Source organism: Saprolegnia parasitica (genome assembly GCF_000151545.1).
Source record: "Saprolegnia parasitica CBS 223.65 unplaced genomic scaffold supercont2.14, whole genome shotgun sequence".
Taxonomy (NCBI): domain Eukaryota; phylum Oomycota; class Saprolegniomycetes; order Saprolegniales; family Saprolegniaceae; genus Saprolegnia; species Saprolegnia parasitica.
Window position 1 is genome coordinate 292,362 of NW_012156408.1, and position 15,393 is coordinate 307,754.

The 15,393-nt window shown below is 59.8% G+C and overlaps 5 protein-coding genes across 5 annotated transcripts; 1 reads left to right on the forward strand and 4 right to left on the reverse strand.

The window, feature by feature from the left end:
• Positions 1-1,327: 1,327 nt before the first annotated feature.
• SPRG_19829 (hypothetical protein) lies at positions 1,328-4,247 on the reverse strand (the record flags this gene model as incomplete). The annotated part of the gene is made up of 8 exons (XM_012343687.1): positions 1,328-1,560; positions 1,611-1,722; positions 1,782-2,200; positions 2,254-2,507; positions 2,549-3,094; positions 3,138-3,366; positions 3,424-3,991; positions 4,044-4,247. The coding sequence occupies 8 exons, from the start codon at positions 4,245-4,247 to the stop codon at positions 1,328-1,330; spliced, it is 2,565 nt and encodes an 854-aa protein (XP_012199077.1).
• Positions 4,248-4,804: 557 nt separating this feature from the next.
• SPRG_19830 (hypothetical protein) lies at positions 4,805-6,331 on the reverse strand (the record flags this gene model as incomplete). Its single annotated transcript, XM_012343688.1, has 6 exons — positions 4,805-5,113; positions 5,168-5,287; positions 5,344-5,406; positions 5,458-5,642; positions 5,707-5,833; positions 5,888-6,331. The coding sequence occupies 6 exons, from the start codon at positions 6,329-6,331 to the stop codon at positions 4,805-4,807; spliced, it is 1,248 nt and encodes a 415-aa protein (XP_012199078.1).
• Positions 6,332-7,342: 1,011 nt separating this feature from the next.
• On the forward strand, positions 7,343-10,094 carry SPRG_05009 (AGC protein kinase). The gene is made up of 4 exons (XM_012343520.1): positions 7,343-8,520; positions 8,571-8,704; positions 8,757-9,271; positions 9,322-10,094. The coding sequence occupies exons 1-4, from the start codon at positions 7,362-7,364 to the stop codon at positions 10,004-10,006; spliced, it is 2,493 nt and encodes an 830-aa protein (XP_012198910.1). The 5' UTR covers positions 7,343-7,361; the 3' UTR covers positions 10,007-10,094.
• A 36-nt stretch (positions 10,095-10,130) lies between these two features.
• SPRG_19831 (hypothetical protein) lies at positions 10,131-12,028 on the reverse strand (the record flags this gene model as incomplete). The annotated part of the gene is made up of 6 exons (XM_012343689.1): positions 10,131-10,998; positions 11,059-11,141; positions 11,193-11,398; positions 11,455-11,683; positions 11,732-11,956; positions 12,008-12,028. 6 exons carry the CDS (start codon positions 12,026-12,028, stop codon positions 10,131-10,133), a joined length of 1,632 nt encoding a protein of 543 aa, XP_012199079.1.
• Positions 12,029-12,912: 884 nt separating this feature from the next.
• Positions 12,913-14,724, reverse strand: SPRG_19832 (hypothetical protein; the record flags this gene model as incomplete). The annotated part of the gene is made up of 6 exons (XM_012343690.1): positions 12,913-13,241; positions 13,302-13,581; positions 13,632-13,704; positions 13,754-13,979; positions 14,033-14,228; positions 14,278-14,724. The coding sequence occupies 6 exons, from the start codon at positions 14,722-14,724 to the stop codon at positions 12,913-12,915; spliced, it is 1,551 nt and encodes a 516-aa protein (XP_012199080.1).
• Between the last annotated feature and the right edge of the window lie 669 nt (positions 14,725-15,393).

Sequence of the window (15,393 nt, forward strand, 5' to 3'; positions counted from 1 at the left end):
AGCAGGGCGTTGAGGTCGTCCGTGATGCGCTTCTGGTTGTGGCCCGCGATGCACCCGTCCTCAATCACTTTTCGCTCCGCAGGTTCAAACGCGCTATGTAATACATCATGAGCTACCCAGCAGACCAAAATGGATCTCTACCTGCGCACGAGGCGGTCGCACGCGTACTTGTAGTAGTGATCGCGCAGGTTCTTGGTGCTAATGTGCAGGCGTGGGTCCTTGGAGATGAAGATCATGAAGCGAACCTGCGGTGCATGGTGCGCTTGATAGAGTCCCAATCAATGTCACCGTGCCCGAAGCGCGAAGCCAAGTCGCGAAGTCGCTTGGTCTCGTCATCGGTATATTTGCCGATGATAAGACCCGGCTCGAGCGTGCGGTACCAGCGCTGGTAGAGCTGATCGCGCTTGACACTTGGAAAGAAAAGGCGTACGAGCTTTGTGACCGCCTACGAGTTGCATCGTGATCCAGCAGCTCCGCATGCAATGACGAAGTACCTCCCAGTCGATGGGCCGGTAATGAAAGAAGACGCGCTTGTCGACACGGCAGTTGGCTTCAATCAACGCCGTCAGCAGCTCGTCCCACGTCTCGTCGTGGCGGGCTACGTAGTGCAGAGCACAAAACGCATACGTGCTGTGGAGCAGGCCGGTTCGCATCGTCGTCGCAACTTTGAAAATGGCGATCGTCGCTCCTTGGGGTGGGTACATCGGGTTTTGGAGGTGCGAGGTATGCGAATCGAGAGGTTCGCTCGTTTGGGATGCCTTGCGCAGGACGTATAGCACTGGGATGGGTTCATCTCGATGGAACAGTTCAATTTGGATAGGGCCGTGCTGTCGAGACGGCGTGCATGAGCTCGCAGAAGGGTACAATATGCGCGTCCACGCTGGATTCCATGGGATTTGTCCGCTTGATACATCGATGCAGAACACTGCTGAAAGATTAAATGCCACGGGTTTTAAAATTTTCACATCCGTGCGCGGCGGCCAAATACATACAAACGTCAGTATATACATCCCTGCACACCTTCAGGTCCAACCTTGATACTTTGAAATGCTGAAACTATCGAGTTATAGAGTGCCACGGTGGCTCCGACAAACGAGCTGGGCTGTGAGCATTTCCCGTGGCACCCACAGCACAAGGCTCATCGACGCAGTAGTGGTGTGTGCGGTGCTTAAATCCATGCTTCCAGGCTCCTTCCAGGTGACACTCTGGCAAAGGCTGCTGGAAAATATGCTCACTCGCGGATTGGGATCTTGTCTGCGACCAAGGATTGCCTTGCTACTCTGCTCTAAGCTCAAGGTTGATACAGATCCTATCATTACGATGTCGCTCATGTCGACGTGGCGTCCGAGGACGAGACCGACTCATGAATGGCGTGCGCGACCGCCTGAATCCAGCTGTCGAGGGCTTGGGCGTTCTCGGTGAAGAGGAGCATCGAGAGGTTCGTGTCCAAGACGACCTCAAAGCAGTTGGGCTTGTGGTACGGCCGCACGACCGTCGACTTGGTCAAGAGGTACTTGACCGGGGCGTCTTTCGGTGACTTTTGGATGCACAGTTCGCGGTCTAGTCATAATTTTACATGAGGAAAACCACACAAATATTGTCTGCCCTACCTGTGAGGGACACGAGCCGACGCAGTCCGATCGGATTCACAAACGGCTTGTGCTTGACGAGACGCATGAGGAGGTACTCTTGCATGACGACATTGCGCAGAGCCGCGACGGCCTTGGCTTTTTCCGGCGCATGATCTTGCCGAGCGTCTTCTTGGTTGGGCTCTCATCGACCGAGGACGCCGACGACTCGCTGTCTTCGTCCGACAGCTCGTCAATGACGAGGTCCTGCAGACCGTCGTGGTCCACGTGGTGGTCGGGGTCGACACCATGGCCGTCAACAAAGGCGATTTGGCGCGCATGGAACGCCGACTGCTCGAGGCAGCCGCCGTCGCAGCTACAGTTGCCGCCGTACTCGACGGGAAGCGCGTCGGCGTCAATGAACTGAAGCAGCGTCGACGGCGTCTCGGCTTCGCTTAAAATGAACGTCTTGGCCCGCGTGGCTTCGTGCAGAAGCGGTTTGATGCACTTCCAGATCATGCCAAACCAGGACGGGACGTTGACGAGGAAGATCTTGAACGACTGCTGCGGGTAGTGCTTCTGCATCGCGCTCGTGCAGCTTTTCACAAAGTCGAGCGCCTCACCGGCCAAATCTATAGTGATTTGCATCAGTATCGGATGCCAGCATCATGTCCGTGTGAGAGACCGCGCATGCCAAGACCGCGCGCGTCAAGCACGATGAGCATCTTGCACGTGTGGCTGTCGCGGCACGACACGCACGGGCACGGCGACGGCAGCACAAATCGGAGGATGTACTCCATGTTGAAGAGGTAGTGGCGGAAGAGGTCTGGCAGCGTCACGCCCGCGGCTTGGAGCCCCTTCATATCGATGGACCCCATCTTCTCGATAAACACGGGGTGCCCGACCTTGTCGACCTTGTGGATGCCTTGCTTGTAAAACCTAGCAATCATAAGCTTTTCTTCAATCTATCAAGTTGATACCGGCGAATCGTGTGGTAGAGCGGCTGCGGCGCGCTCAGCAGCGCCTCGATATCGTTCTTGGCGCGCCACGCCAATGTGTCGGCGTACCGGGCTGCCGCTTTCGCCGCGTCACCGTTTTCGGCCACAAGGAACCGCCTTGGCACCGCGTCACAGGACGACGACGCATCGTCACAGGCCTTGGCGAGGCGCTCGGCCTGCGATGCTTCCCATGCGAGCACCGAGAGCTCAAACGTCAAAATCGGCGACGTCTTGGGGCCGAGCAGCGGCGCGTAGAGCCGCTCGAGGTAGCAGACCTTGATGAGGACGAGGAGGGGCAGCGCGGCGAGGACACACCCGCCGTAGAAGGAGGTGACAAGGATGGCGCCCTTGAGATACGCGTGGCCAACCAGCGAGAGGTAGCCGAGGGCCATGGCCGTCAGCGGCGAGATGCCTCGCTGCCGGGCACAGACGCCGATGGTTTTGTGCAGAGCGACAAGCTGGAGGCGCACGGGTCGCTGGCCGTGCTCGACCACCGCATAAAAGGGCTGGTTCATGCTGCGCTCGAGTCTACCGCACGGATAAGAACTTATATATGCCATCGAAAGCGTACTCGTGCAGCGAGACGTGGGCGCGGCCTTGGTCCGTAAACACAATCTCGACGGTCGCCGACGGCGGCCCGACAATGGTCATGCTGGCGGCGAGCATGTCGTCAATGTCGGCGGCAATCGGTGTCGTCGTACTGCCGTCGACGACGTCGACAGTCCGGATCTTGGGCGGTGGCACGCCGTGGATCTCGAGGCGGAGGAGTGCACCGCGGCCATCGCAGCGCAAGAAGCCACCTACAACGCAAGCGCTACATAAGTGCTTCCATCACGGCAATACGGGAAGGTGCGTACCAAAGGACATGGGCGCGTTCTTCTTGCGGTGCGTGGTCACGAGCCGATTGAAGCCGAGGCGGAGGCGGTTCGAGTCGACGACCTGGATCGCGACGTTGGTGTCGCCATAGTACATGATGCGATGCTCCTGGAAGCTGGGCACCGTGTCGTTCTCGTCCTCGGACGTCGGCAAGAGAAAAGCCACCGACATGGTGCCCGAGAGGTTCGTGTCCTTCGAGCACGGGCCAAAGTACCCGTTGAAGGCGGTCCCGACCTTGTTGTTCCAGATGTGGTCGGCGGCGTCGACGAGGCAAACCACGTCGCCGTACGAGACGGGACTGCCGACCTTGAGGTGGCCGTAATAGCACTCGGGCACGATGCGAAAGTACGACTCGTGGAACCCTGGCTCCGAGAGCGGCGCGATGCACGCGAGGTCGTGGCACTTGTGCGTCGTGAGGTTGCCGCGCAGCTGGAAGAAGCTCGCCGCGAGGTCGTACGTGCCCACGCTCGCGAGCTCGGTCGTGCCTTGGAGCTTGGTGCGCAGCCGGATCGTGTCGCCGTACTTGACGGCCACGTGCGGCGGCGCGTCCTAATGGCATCCACGAGGTCAGTTGCATTGCCGCAAGGACGGCGATTATTACCTGTTGTATCCTGTCGACGTCCTTGTGCAGCGGGACCTTCTCCAGCGGGAGACCGCCGCTGCCGGGCTCGGACCGCGTCTGCCGCAGCTCGGGCGGCGCGTCCGGCGGCGGGCCTGGCATCGACGTCATGTGTGCAAGCGACGGCCGCTTGGGCCGACGCACCAAGCCCACGTGCAGGCTACCGACGTGGATGTCCTCGAGCATGACGTGACGAGGTCGCTGATACAAAGTGCGAGTTACACGCCGTGTGTCCCGGTAGTAAAGATAGATTCAGAGAGGAGAAGGCTGGGACATGCGCTGCCAGCTGGCCGAAGCAAGCGCCCGTCGCCGGCTCTTGGGCCCGCCGCGTCATCCCGTCTTCTACGCCACGCCATGGCGATGTCTCCTGCTACATGTACACTACGCCGTACTCGCAACGCCTTCGGACACGGCCCTGCCCGGTGACGCCCGGCGAGAGCTTGGCGCGACGACCTCGGGTGGTGGATTCTTGAACCTTCCCATTGATTGAAGGTATGTCGTCGTGGGCGGCTGCCTGTGGTCGGTGGTCCAACGAGGTCGGTGGTCGGTGGCAACCGGACGAGGAAGGGCACGACGAAGAAGCAACGCGGATGGCCACAATGCCGGTGCGCCAAGACAGGCCGGCTTGGATCCTACCACGCGTACGAACGCTCGGCCACCCACGTGTAATGCATCGACGCCGTTGCATGTAGGGGCAGCAGAAGATGCTTCTGCGCCTCGTCTTTTGTCGTCTTAGGATCTAGCTACAAGCGCGACTGGAGGCCGGCCTGCGCCTGCGCCAGCACCTTGACGAACGGCTGGAGCTTCATCGCGAGCTTCATGTTGCCGACGAACGCCATCTTCTTGGTCGAGATCGCACGCTCGAGGCGCAAACTGCCCGAGACAAAGGCCACGAAGTCACTCTCGGTCATGCGAATCTCGAGGTCGACCGGCGTCAATGGTCGTCCGATCAGCACCGTCTTGCTCTCGGCGCTGACGCGGATGACAAAGACCGCGTCACCGACCGTCCACTGCAGCGACGACCCAAGGACAGGCGCCACGAGCGCATGGCCCTAGTAGTCCGCGTCACGCTCCATCTTGCCGAACGTCGTATGCTGTCGTCATACCTCGGGGCTCTGCAGCACGTTGTGGACACGGTCAAAGATCGCGCGGATCTTCTTGGTGAAGGCCGTGTGCACCGTGTCGGGCGGCGCGTTGACGTTGCGAAGCATGGGCGCAAACGAATCCTACATCGCAGACGGCGTACTGAAGGAGGCTATGGCGACCTCCTCGAGTGCAGTACCTGCGTCGTCTCGGGGTGCGTCGCTTTCGCAAAGCTCACGACCTGGCTCCAGTTTTGCGCCACCTACCTCACGACGTTCCATGCAGTGGCGATCGTATTCGATGCGGGAGGTACTGTCTCGGGTGTCGCGTTGAGCGGGAAGCCGAGCCCGGCGCTGCGCTCGAGACGCACCTTGCCGATCCAGCCGCCGCCCGTCTCAAAGATGCCGCCGTTCTCGGACGACGAGCCATGGCAGAGGAAGGCGACCATGGATGTCGTGTACGCCGGCTTCAAGCGCGAGTAGATCTCGGTCGGCATGACTAGCCAGAAACGGCGTTGAAGGGGAGGAGGATGCATGCAGGAAGAAGAGAGGCATGACGGTACCCGACTGCGTCAGCGACGTGCCAGCGACGGCCGCGATGGCGTTGACGGCAATGCCGTACTTGCGGCCTTCAATCGCAAGCGCCTTGGTGAGCCCCCACACCCCGCTCTTCGAGGCCGCATAGTTGGCCTAGCACGCCCGTCGTCGTCAGCCGATTAGAAGGCGCATACTATCAAAAGGAACCTGGCCAAAGTTGCCGTACAAGCCACTCGCGCTCGTGCAGAGGAGGATGCGCCCATAGTTTTGCTGCCGCATGGCCGCCCAGACCGCGCGCGTCATGGTGAACGCCGAAGAGAGGTCGTGCTCGAGGACCGCCTCCCACTGGTCGCGCGTCATCTTGCGGAACGCAGCATCGTGCACCTGCGTCGCCGCATGCAAGAGGATGTCAACGCGGCCATGCGCGGAGACAATGTCGTCCACGACACGGCGGCCCTCTCGCTCGTCGGCGCAGTTGGCGACGACCGCGGTCCAGCGCACCGATGGCGCCGATGGCAGCTGGAGGATGCGCGGGTCGGTGTCCACAAGGACGCACGTCGCGCCGCGCTCGTGCAAGAAGCGGGCCCACGTCGAGCCGAGGCCGCCGGCGGCGCCGGTCACGAGCGCCACTTGCCCGTCGAAGGCGAGCATCCGAAAATCTTTTGTTGACGCAACGTGGCAAACGCGTGTTTTTCACACGTCGTCCGACCGTAAAGCATGGATTTTACACGCGCGCGCGTATTTTCACACGAGATAAAACACCTGTTTTCCACTGCGCCACTAATGGTGGCGCGCGCCACATCTAGTAGCTGGCCACCTCGCCGTGATGACGGCGGACGTGGCGCATGTCCAACTCAGCAGCGTCGTCGGCGCATTGCAGCCACAACGCGCGCAGTAGTACTACATCCCGTCTCCGATCCGAGGTAATCCGTACACGACATGGCATCAAACAACGCACTGTAGTGTAGCTGGGAGTCGGCGCAGGGGACCTAAATTTGGCGTGTGCCACCGCTTACTCTTTTCAGTGTTTCGCACAAACTTCCCGTGCATGGGTGCAGCCCTCGTCATCTGCTCGCGCCAAACGTGAAGGATCTCGTTGTGAGCTACTACTTTGCCTCCGCCGTCCATGCACCTGCCATAATTCCTCGTGAAGCACCTGCGCACCTACTTCCCGGGCCTGCAGAGGCGTTGGACAAGCTGGTCGGGCAGATACCGCGCCCTCGCCGCTAATTCCACGCAACCCGCTGGGCGCCACCTTCAATGAGACACGGATCGGCCTAGGTGCGAGAGCAGGTCGGGCACGCGCCACGCAGCAGCACTCATCGTCCTAGCGCAGTGACGCTTGCTTGCTCTCGCGTTCAACGTCCTTGGCGCAGCTTGGGTCGGCGCTCCTCTGCGCGCTGCAAGCTGCCCACTTGGCCGTTTGAACCTGGTCCCGAAGTTCGTAGTAGCCACATCCACGCGTACGCCAATGAGGTGCGTCGTATTTATAGGTGCCTTCGACTTGCAAGAAATAAATACATGTCTTTTAATGCGCCTACTGGCGTTGGATATGTTTTTAGACTTGTCTTTTGTATAGAACATTAGAAAGGGCAGCGTTGACATGCAATAAAAATGCACATCGAAGTTCTAAAAGGGCAATGTGCACTTGAGCGCATTTTTTATCTCACTGCGGCCGCCCATGTCGTCCTTCGCCACGCGCCTCAACTCGCTCAAGACGCGGGGCGTCTTCAACATTGACAACGTGCAGGCGGGCCGCGGCCGGCGCCCGTCGACGATCGACAAGTCCAAGCCGAATGTGATCGACGTGACCTGCCCGATGACCGAAATTGAGTGGGAAGGCTACCTCTACAAGCAGAGCAAGATTGTCAAGACGTGGATTCCGCGCTACATTACGCTCAAGGACGGCTTGCTGTGCTACTACAAGAGCAAGAAGCACGCGGTGGAGCGCTCGCAGCTGCGCGGCTCGTGGCAGATTGCAAAAGTCCTCGACACGATCCCGTCCGGTGGCATTGGCGGCACCAAGCTGCACTCGTCGACGCTCGGCTTTAGCATCGTCGCGACCAACAATCACATCATCCACTTTGTTGCGATCAGCCCCACGGAGAAGGAAATGTGGCTCTACATGTTCCGCAAGTGCTGCGACCAAGACTTGTACCAGAAGAGCCTCGCGACCGAGCAAACGACGTCGACGCCAACCCAGGGCGAGAGCAAGCTCGCGCGGGCGTCGTCGCAGCTCTTCTTCCAGGGCCTCACCGAGCCCATGACGGGCGGTCCCGTCCTTTTCGAGAAGCTCGCGACCATCCTCTCGGACATTACGCCCACGGAGCTCATGGACGTGCTTCCGATTTTTGTCAACCACCTCAGCCAAGACGTGGACGTCAAATTTGACTTTGAACCGCTCGACTGCGCCAAGTACGGCTTCTCGCAGGGCATGTACTACGCCCGCGAGGGCTTTGTGCATTTCGTGTCGCTCTTCCGGCAGACGTTTGCCTTGCAAGCCGCGAATGGCGACGAGTTGCCCAAGGTGTACCCAATGAAGGACGTCGACTCGGTCGAAGTCGTCGGCCAGCACGTGCTCCTCAAGCTCAACGCGAACGAAGAGATTCGCGGCCGGTTTGTGCACCGCATGCAGTTTTCGCCGTCGGGCCGCATTGCGCGCATGAGCGTCGACTTTAAAGTCGCATCGTCGTCGTCGTCGTCGGGCGCCGCGCGCACCCGCCCGCGCTCACTGTACAAGCTCGAGAAGCACCCGCAGAACTTTCACTTGTGCTACAAGTCGAAGCGGTCGCTCCTGCTCTCGTTTCGCGACTTTGAGATCCTCGGTGTGCTCGGCCAAGGTACCTTTGTGATGTTGTTTTTTCTGTCAACCATGGACGTCGTCGTCTAGGTGGCTTTGGCACCGTCGTGCTCGTCCAGCGCTTTACAGGCGGCGAGCTCTTTGCGATCAAGGTCGTCGACAAGGTCGCCGGCGCCTCGAGTGCGCTCAAGGAGCGCCGCATTCTCTCGACGTTGCGCCATCCGGTACGGATTGATACATTGATACATTTGGAGGTTTGACGTTTGGTCTCTCTAGTTTTTGGCCCGGCTGCGCTTTGCGTTCCAGACGCAGACCAAGCTCTTTCTGGGCCTGGACTTTTACACGGGCGGCAACTTGTACTACCACATGCACTCGTCGACGAACGCCGACGGGACGACGATGGAGTGGACGGGCGGTCGCCGCATGGACATTGCGCGCGTCCGCTTCTACGCGGCCGAGCTCGCGCTTGCGATCAGCTACTTGCACTCGCACGGCATCATCTACCGCGACCTCAAGCCCGACAACGTCATGCTCGACGACGTGGGCCACATTCGCCTCGTGGACTTTGGCATCTCGAAGCAGCTGATGCAAGACCAGTTTACGGGCACGCTCGCGGGGTCGCCGGCGTACATTGCGCCCGAGCAGCTCAACACGCAGCGGCCGCAGTACGGTACGAGTGCCGACTGGTGGAGCTGGGGCGTCCTCGTCTACGAAATGCTCACGGGCTCGACGCCGTTCGAGGACAGCAACATTGCGCAGATGTACCGCAAGATCCAGAGCCACGACATTCGGTACTTTACCAACAAAGCGGCAGATTGGCTCAGACATGGGATATCTGTAGGTATGAGTTTCACTGGCCAGTGGAGCCAGCGGCCATCGACCTCCTCCAGAAGGTCCTGGTGCGCGACCCGAGCCAGCGTCCTTCGTTTGGCGAGATCCAGAGCCACCCGTTCTTTGACGGCGTCGACTGGATCGGGCTCCTCCAAAAGACCGTGCACCCGCCGTTCACGCCGTCCACCGACGACGTCTTTGCCCACGTGTCGACGCACTTCGCCAAGATGAGCGTCGACTCGCTCGACAACACGCCGTGCGTCGGCGTCGGTCTCCCGTCGACGACGACCAAGAAGGGCGACGGCGTGGATCTGCACATTGACGACTTTAGCTTTTTCTACGAAAAGCCGGACGAAGTCGCGCAGAGCGACTACGCGTATGCGCTGATTGCCCAAGTGAAGGAGACGTTTGCGCGCGAACACAATGGCTGCTGCCCGCCGTCGTCGGGCCCGACGCTCACGCACTTGCACTCGGAAGACGACATTGTCGACAATGATCTCGACCCGGAAGTCGACCTTGTCGTACGCGATACCGAGCTCGAGAACGGCCTCAGCCGCTGCAACAGCGTGGACTTTAGCCGCTCCAACAGCGCCGACTTGAGCCGCTCCAGCAGTGTCGACTTGAGCCGCTGCAACAGCGTTGACTTGACCGTGGTCTGCGGCGCGGCCCCGGACACGGACCGCAGCGAGCTTTAAGAGCGATGCTTTCGACAAGTTGACAACCAAACAAGAAAAAAAGAGAAGTAGTGTAATCGTACAACACAATGGCCGAATGATATTCGCATCGCGTCGACTCCTCATGATGGGCTCATCAACTGTGCTAGACGCTGATCTGGCGCTCCGTGTTGGCCCGATGCCGCAAAGCGCCGATCTGGCGCTTTACGCTGTGTTGCATGGAGAGCCGTCGACACACGGCCACCACGTCGTCGAGTGCATCTTGCTTTTCCGGTCCACCGGTGTCGTCGTTGTCTTGGTCGATGCGACTGGTGTCGTGCAGCTTGGCGGGCGATTGTCGCTTCTGCTGCTGCTGCTGCTCTTGGTGGTGGTGGTGACGCGGCAACTCTTTTCTAGCTTGGTGGCGCTTCTGAAGCTCGTGGAGCGCGCGGCGCGTGGCGTCGTCGCGGTGGTGCTTGGGGTTGGTGACGAGCGCCGCAAACAACGGCGGTTGTGGCTCCCGGAGCACTCGCCCGACCGGCGGTCGCCGGCTCGGCGCGACTCGAAAGGCGTCTTCAAAGGCTGTTTTGCGATACGTGGGGTAGCAGCGTTCGTCTACTCGGTCGTACGTGGCGGTCGGGACGGCGACGACAGTCGGCTTGTCACGCAGCGCATACACGTGGCGCATGTCGAGGTGGTAGCGCGGCTTGGCGCGAGGGACGGGGCGCCGCGACGAGCGAGTGGACATGGGCGGCAGGAGAGGCTTGCTCGGCACATGGCTCGGTGTCGTTGCCGGGCGGTCGACGGCTGTGAGAAGACGTCGCGACGCGAGCGACGCACATGTGGTGGCCGCGAAATCGTCTTGAGGCTGCATCGGCCGTCGCGGCGAGGAGGATGAGGAGGTTCCGGTTCTCGCCGCGTCAAAAAACTGTCCCAGCGCACTCGCCCGTCCTTGGCTCCGGTGCAGGCTCACATACTGCAGCCGCCCGACATGGACGGACGACGGGTACTTGTAGACTGGTCGGTGGTCGCTGCTGTTGTTGGCGCGCTAGTTTGCACTTGTGGTTTTTTGTGAGACGAGACGTGGCCCGTACCAGTCGAACGATCGCTGGTGCTGCCACGTCACGCTGGATCCCTTGCTGGACTTTTGACGCACCGCAAACCCACGGTAGTGCGCCTACGTTCGAAGGCGACGATTGACTATGGAACGTAGGGAGTTCGAGTCGACCTGAAACTTGGCAAAAATGGCGTGCATGCGGCTAGGATTCGCGAGTGCGTGGTCGTGGCGCTTGTGCTTCTTCAAGAGCTTTTGTATGCCCGAGAGCCGGTCGGGCGACGGTGTGCGCGTCTTCAAGTGCACGAGCTTGGACGCTGCGCGAACCCACGTGTGCTTGATCTTGGGTGAGAGCGTCCGCTTCGTCGTATCGCTACGCTCTATTCTCGGTTTTCATCATTGCATGCACCGTGTGATGAGGATGCGCGAGTGGTACCCCGCTGCCGCATGAGGTACTGCCAAATGGCGCGGGCAATGAGATCATAGGCATTGCGAAGGGCGACTGCATACAAGCGAGCGAGGAAGCGGCGAGCGACCGCTTGAAGCACGATGGCCATATCGCCTCGGAAGAGCACAGCCGCGTCGCGCTCTTGTCGCAGCACCGCCAAGTAGTGCAGCCGTCGGATTTGCCAGCCGCGGCACCCCGCCTGGATGCGCGTCGCTGCCTAAGGCAACCGATCGGTCTATGGACGTTTTGGTTGTGGGTATGTCACCTTGACTTTTCGAACCGTGTAGACGGGTGGCCGTGGAATGCGCAGAAGCGATTGGCGAATACGATTGCGCATCGACTTGCGCGTTGGCGACGGACGCGGCGGCTCGGGCATCTTGATCGGCTCGTCGAGCGTGACAGGGTCGTCCTCGATCGTGTGCAGCTTGTTGGAAAAATCGACCTTTTCGCCCGTGAGCTTGGAGTTGAGCAGGTTCAGGAGGTCCATGGCCTAGATGCGATGTCGGTGGATGATTTGATTGATGTAATATCAATGCCGTACGCTGTCTTGGTGCTTTTGCATCGTCGATTCGGTCGTCAACTTGGCCTGCCACGCCACATCAATCGTGGGCTACAAAAGCCATCGATCGATCTGTGGCATCGCTCCGGTGAGCGCGGAGGTACCGCGACGAGCTGCACAAGTGCGAGAAGCGACTCGACGTCGGACGCTCGGTACAAATTGGGCGCGGTCAAGTCGCTGGACGAGGACTCCTCGAGCAAGACGGCCGTCCCTGGTGCGGCTTTTTGAGCGATACGATTTACCATCTGTCAAATGCAGGGATGGAGTCAGTCTTTGCAAGGCACAAGTGACGCCAACCTGAACGACGCCAATCGCCCGATGGACGTCCCGCTGCAACGGAAGGCAGAGCATGTTTTCAGCTGACGCGTGCATCCGGCCATCGACGTTGGCATCAAAGAGCGGGTCCTAACGACGATGTTGAGTCGGTCGCCACATCATAAGAGAAGAGTCGAGACCGCATCGGGGCGACCGGTGCTGAGGGTCATTTTGCGCGAGAAGCACCGTCCGACAAGGCCTATCGCGGTCGAGAAGGTGCCATGCAGCGGCCGTTTGGCGTTGTGTCCGGCTGCGAGCTGCAACATACGACTGCGCTTGTCATAGATGAAAACCGACGCGGACTGCGACGGAGCGACAGCCACGAGACTCTTGAGCACGGTGGTCAGCACGTCCTCAAAAGACACATCCACACGCGTCTCGCCGAGAGGAGGGTCAAGGGCGGCGCATAGCGCGCGCAAGCGTTTAGTGTGCTCGACGAGGAGTCCGGTGTCGTGCATGGTTCATTGTCAAATCTGTTTCGAGTTGGGCTCAAAATAGATGGTATCGTTGTGCCACGTCATACACTTGGCATATGTGTGCAATGGCACCATAAGAAACACACTTGTAATATCTTAGTACAAATGTCGTAGCACCGTGTGGCCTTGGTTGCCAGAATCGGCGTCGTCGTCGTCGATGTTGTCCTTATTAGCAGCAGCGTCAGCTCTCGGAAGGGTGTTGAGAACCGGCGGTCGGCCGCGCGGCATGCGCACAGCGTTCATCATGTCAAACACCGACGACGAGACGCTCGCATTGGACTCGATCGAGCCCGACCGCTGCAGCGGCGGTGGCGCGGACCCGTCGTGCAGCACCATGGAATGAAAGCTCGTGCGTTGCGGGTCCGAGTGCAGCGAGTTGGGTCGAGACTCGCTCTGTGACGACGACGTGTCGGCGTAAAAGAACACTAGCACACAACAACCACATGTCTCAAACCAAAAGGAAAGAGGGACGTGGCACAACGTACGCTTGCCACGCTCGTCGCGGCCGGGGCTGTGCACATGGACAATGTCGCGGTACGGCAGCGAGTCCGAGCCCGAGCTCGCGTCGTCATGGTCGAGCACGATCGTGTGCGTGGTTTGGGTCGTCGACCGCTCGGGCTTGGGCGGCGTCGGGCGGTTGGCGTCGATCTTGGCAGCGACAAAGCACGTCTTGCAAAATTTCTCCTTGGCGAGCGCGCTCGAGCTCGTCAACTTGGTCGGTCGGTCGACGCAGTAGAGCGATACGGTGCAGCCCTTGCACACGGCCTAGCGCACACATCGAGATGGGAAGGGTGCTGAGATGTTAAGGTACGTACCTCGCCACACCGCCGACAGTGGTGTTTCCGCCGGAGCAGGTTGAAGCCCTTGCTGCACACGATACACGACTTGCTATCACAGGAAGAGCGATCACAAAGTGGGTTCTGAGAGCCGCCCGCACCTTGCGTGGTTCCAATTGGTCGAGAAGGGCCCTGTGGCCAAGCGACGGGCCTCGGGGGCACTTGTTTCTTTCGGAAGGCTCATGAGGTCCTTGACCAGACCCCCGGGCAGGAACACGCCCATCGCCTTCCAGTAGACAAGGTGCGCTGCCTTGCACTGTTGGGCAGCATTGTTGACGCCGAAATGACCAGCAATTTGGCTTTGGCTACGACTCGCCATGGGGAGACCTACAATTACTGAAGGTCGAAAGTGCAAACAGAAAGGGCAAACTCAAAAGTACCGCGCGACGACTGCAGCTTGGCCCGCACGACCACGTCGACAGTTCCGTTTGAGCTCTCGCGATAGAGCTTGACGGTCGAGCAGCGTTCACCAAACGTCAATGACGACTGCCTGTGCTCGGGCGCCCGGACCGAGACCGGGTCCGTAATGATCACGTACGTCACACGGCCTTGGGCGTCCAGACGCGTGCCAGCAAACTATCAGAACTCATATATGCATGCGTACTCTTGGCAGGTATCGTGACACCTCGAGGTAGATGTACTCTTGGTCCACATCTTCTTGGTTGGCGACCTGCACCGAGAGCTTGAGGTACTTGACGCCGAAGAACTGGCCCGGGTCCTCGGGTGTCCGGCGGTGCGTGAGGTTGAGTAGCGCAGCGTCGAGGAGCGTGTCTTCGTAGAGCACACCCGAGAGTGCGCGGAGGTCGTGCGTGTTTTTGACGTAAAAGGCCTCTTGCAGCGCCGCGATCGACGTCTTGAGGCTCCCGACCGCAAGGTACTCGTGCATCTCAAACGACGTCGGCCGGTCGCGCGGCTTGTGCTCAAAGAGCTGCCAGCCCATCTTGTCAGCGACCGCATCCCAGCCATTCGTAGCCGTGGCGGACGACCGGTCCCAGCCGACGTGGCCGCGCAGTGCGAGCGCCATGATGCGCTCCATGTTGGCCAAGTGTTTTTCGTACACGTCCTGCGTCATCTCAATGCGCGGGTAGCGCGTTGCGGCGCCAGTAGCGTCGGTAAATGTGCCCCCGCTCGTCGTACCAGAAGCCATCGCGCAAGGATGATCGATGACGACGACGACCTTGCTTGCTGCTGATGGATGGGGCTCGGCGACAAATGGCTCCTTGACGGCTTGCCATCTGCTGGCCTTTCCGACGGCACGTCCCAGCTTCGACGAAGTTTGACAACCGAACGCAAGCGTGCCACGTGTGCTCGCGTTGAGTATGTTGCTCTCAAATCAAAGCGTCGGACGGCCCGTACTGGAGAGCAATTTCGTCCATGCCAAGTGCCATTTGGTTTCCATCTTCTCGCTAAAAGTCGACTGCCAACGCCGACATGCCCACGTTGCTATGAGGGCTGCGAACGATGTGACACTGCGGCGTGTACGCGCTCAATGAGCTCGTTGGCCAACGACAGTAGAGGCAAAGGGCGCTCGAACGCGACGCGTCTCTCTCGCTGCAGCCTATCGAGTCGTCAAGAGGACTAAGGGAAATGCGCAAATACGATCATAAACGCCAGTTGGTTTGTCGATGCACAATGGACATTTGACGCTTCCTCGTGTCAAAAAAGGTGCATTTCCGAAGTATGTGGGGGGTACTTCGATCGCGTCCTGGTCCGTGCAGACAACCATGGACCGACCCACCAA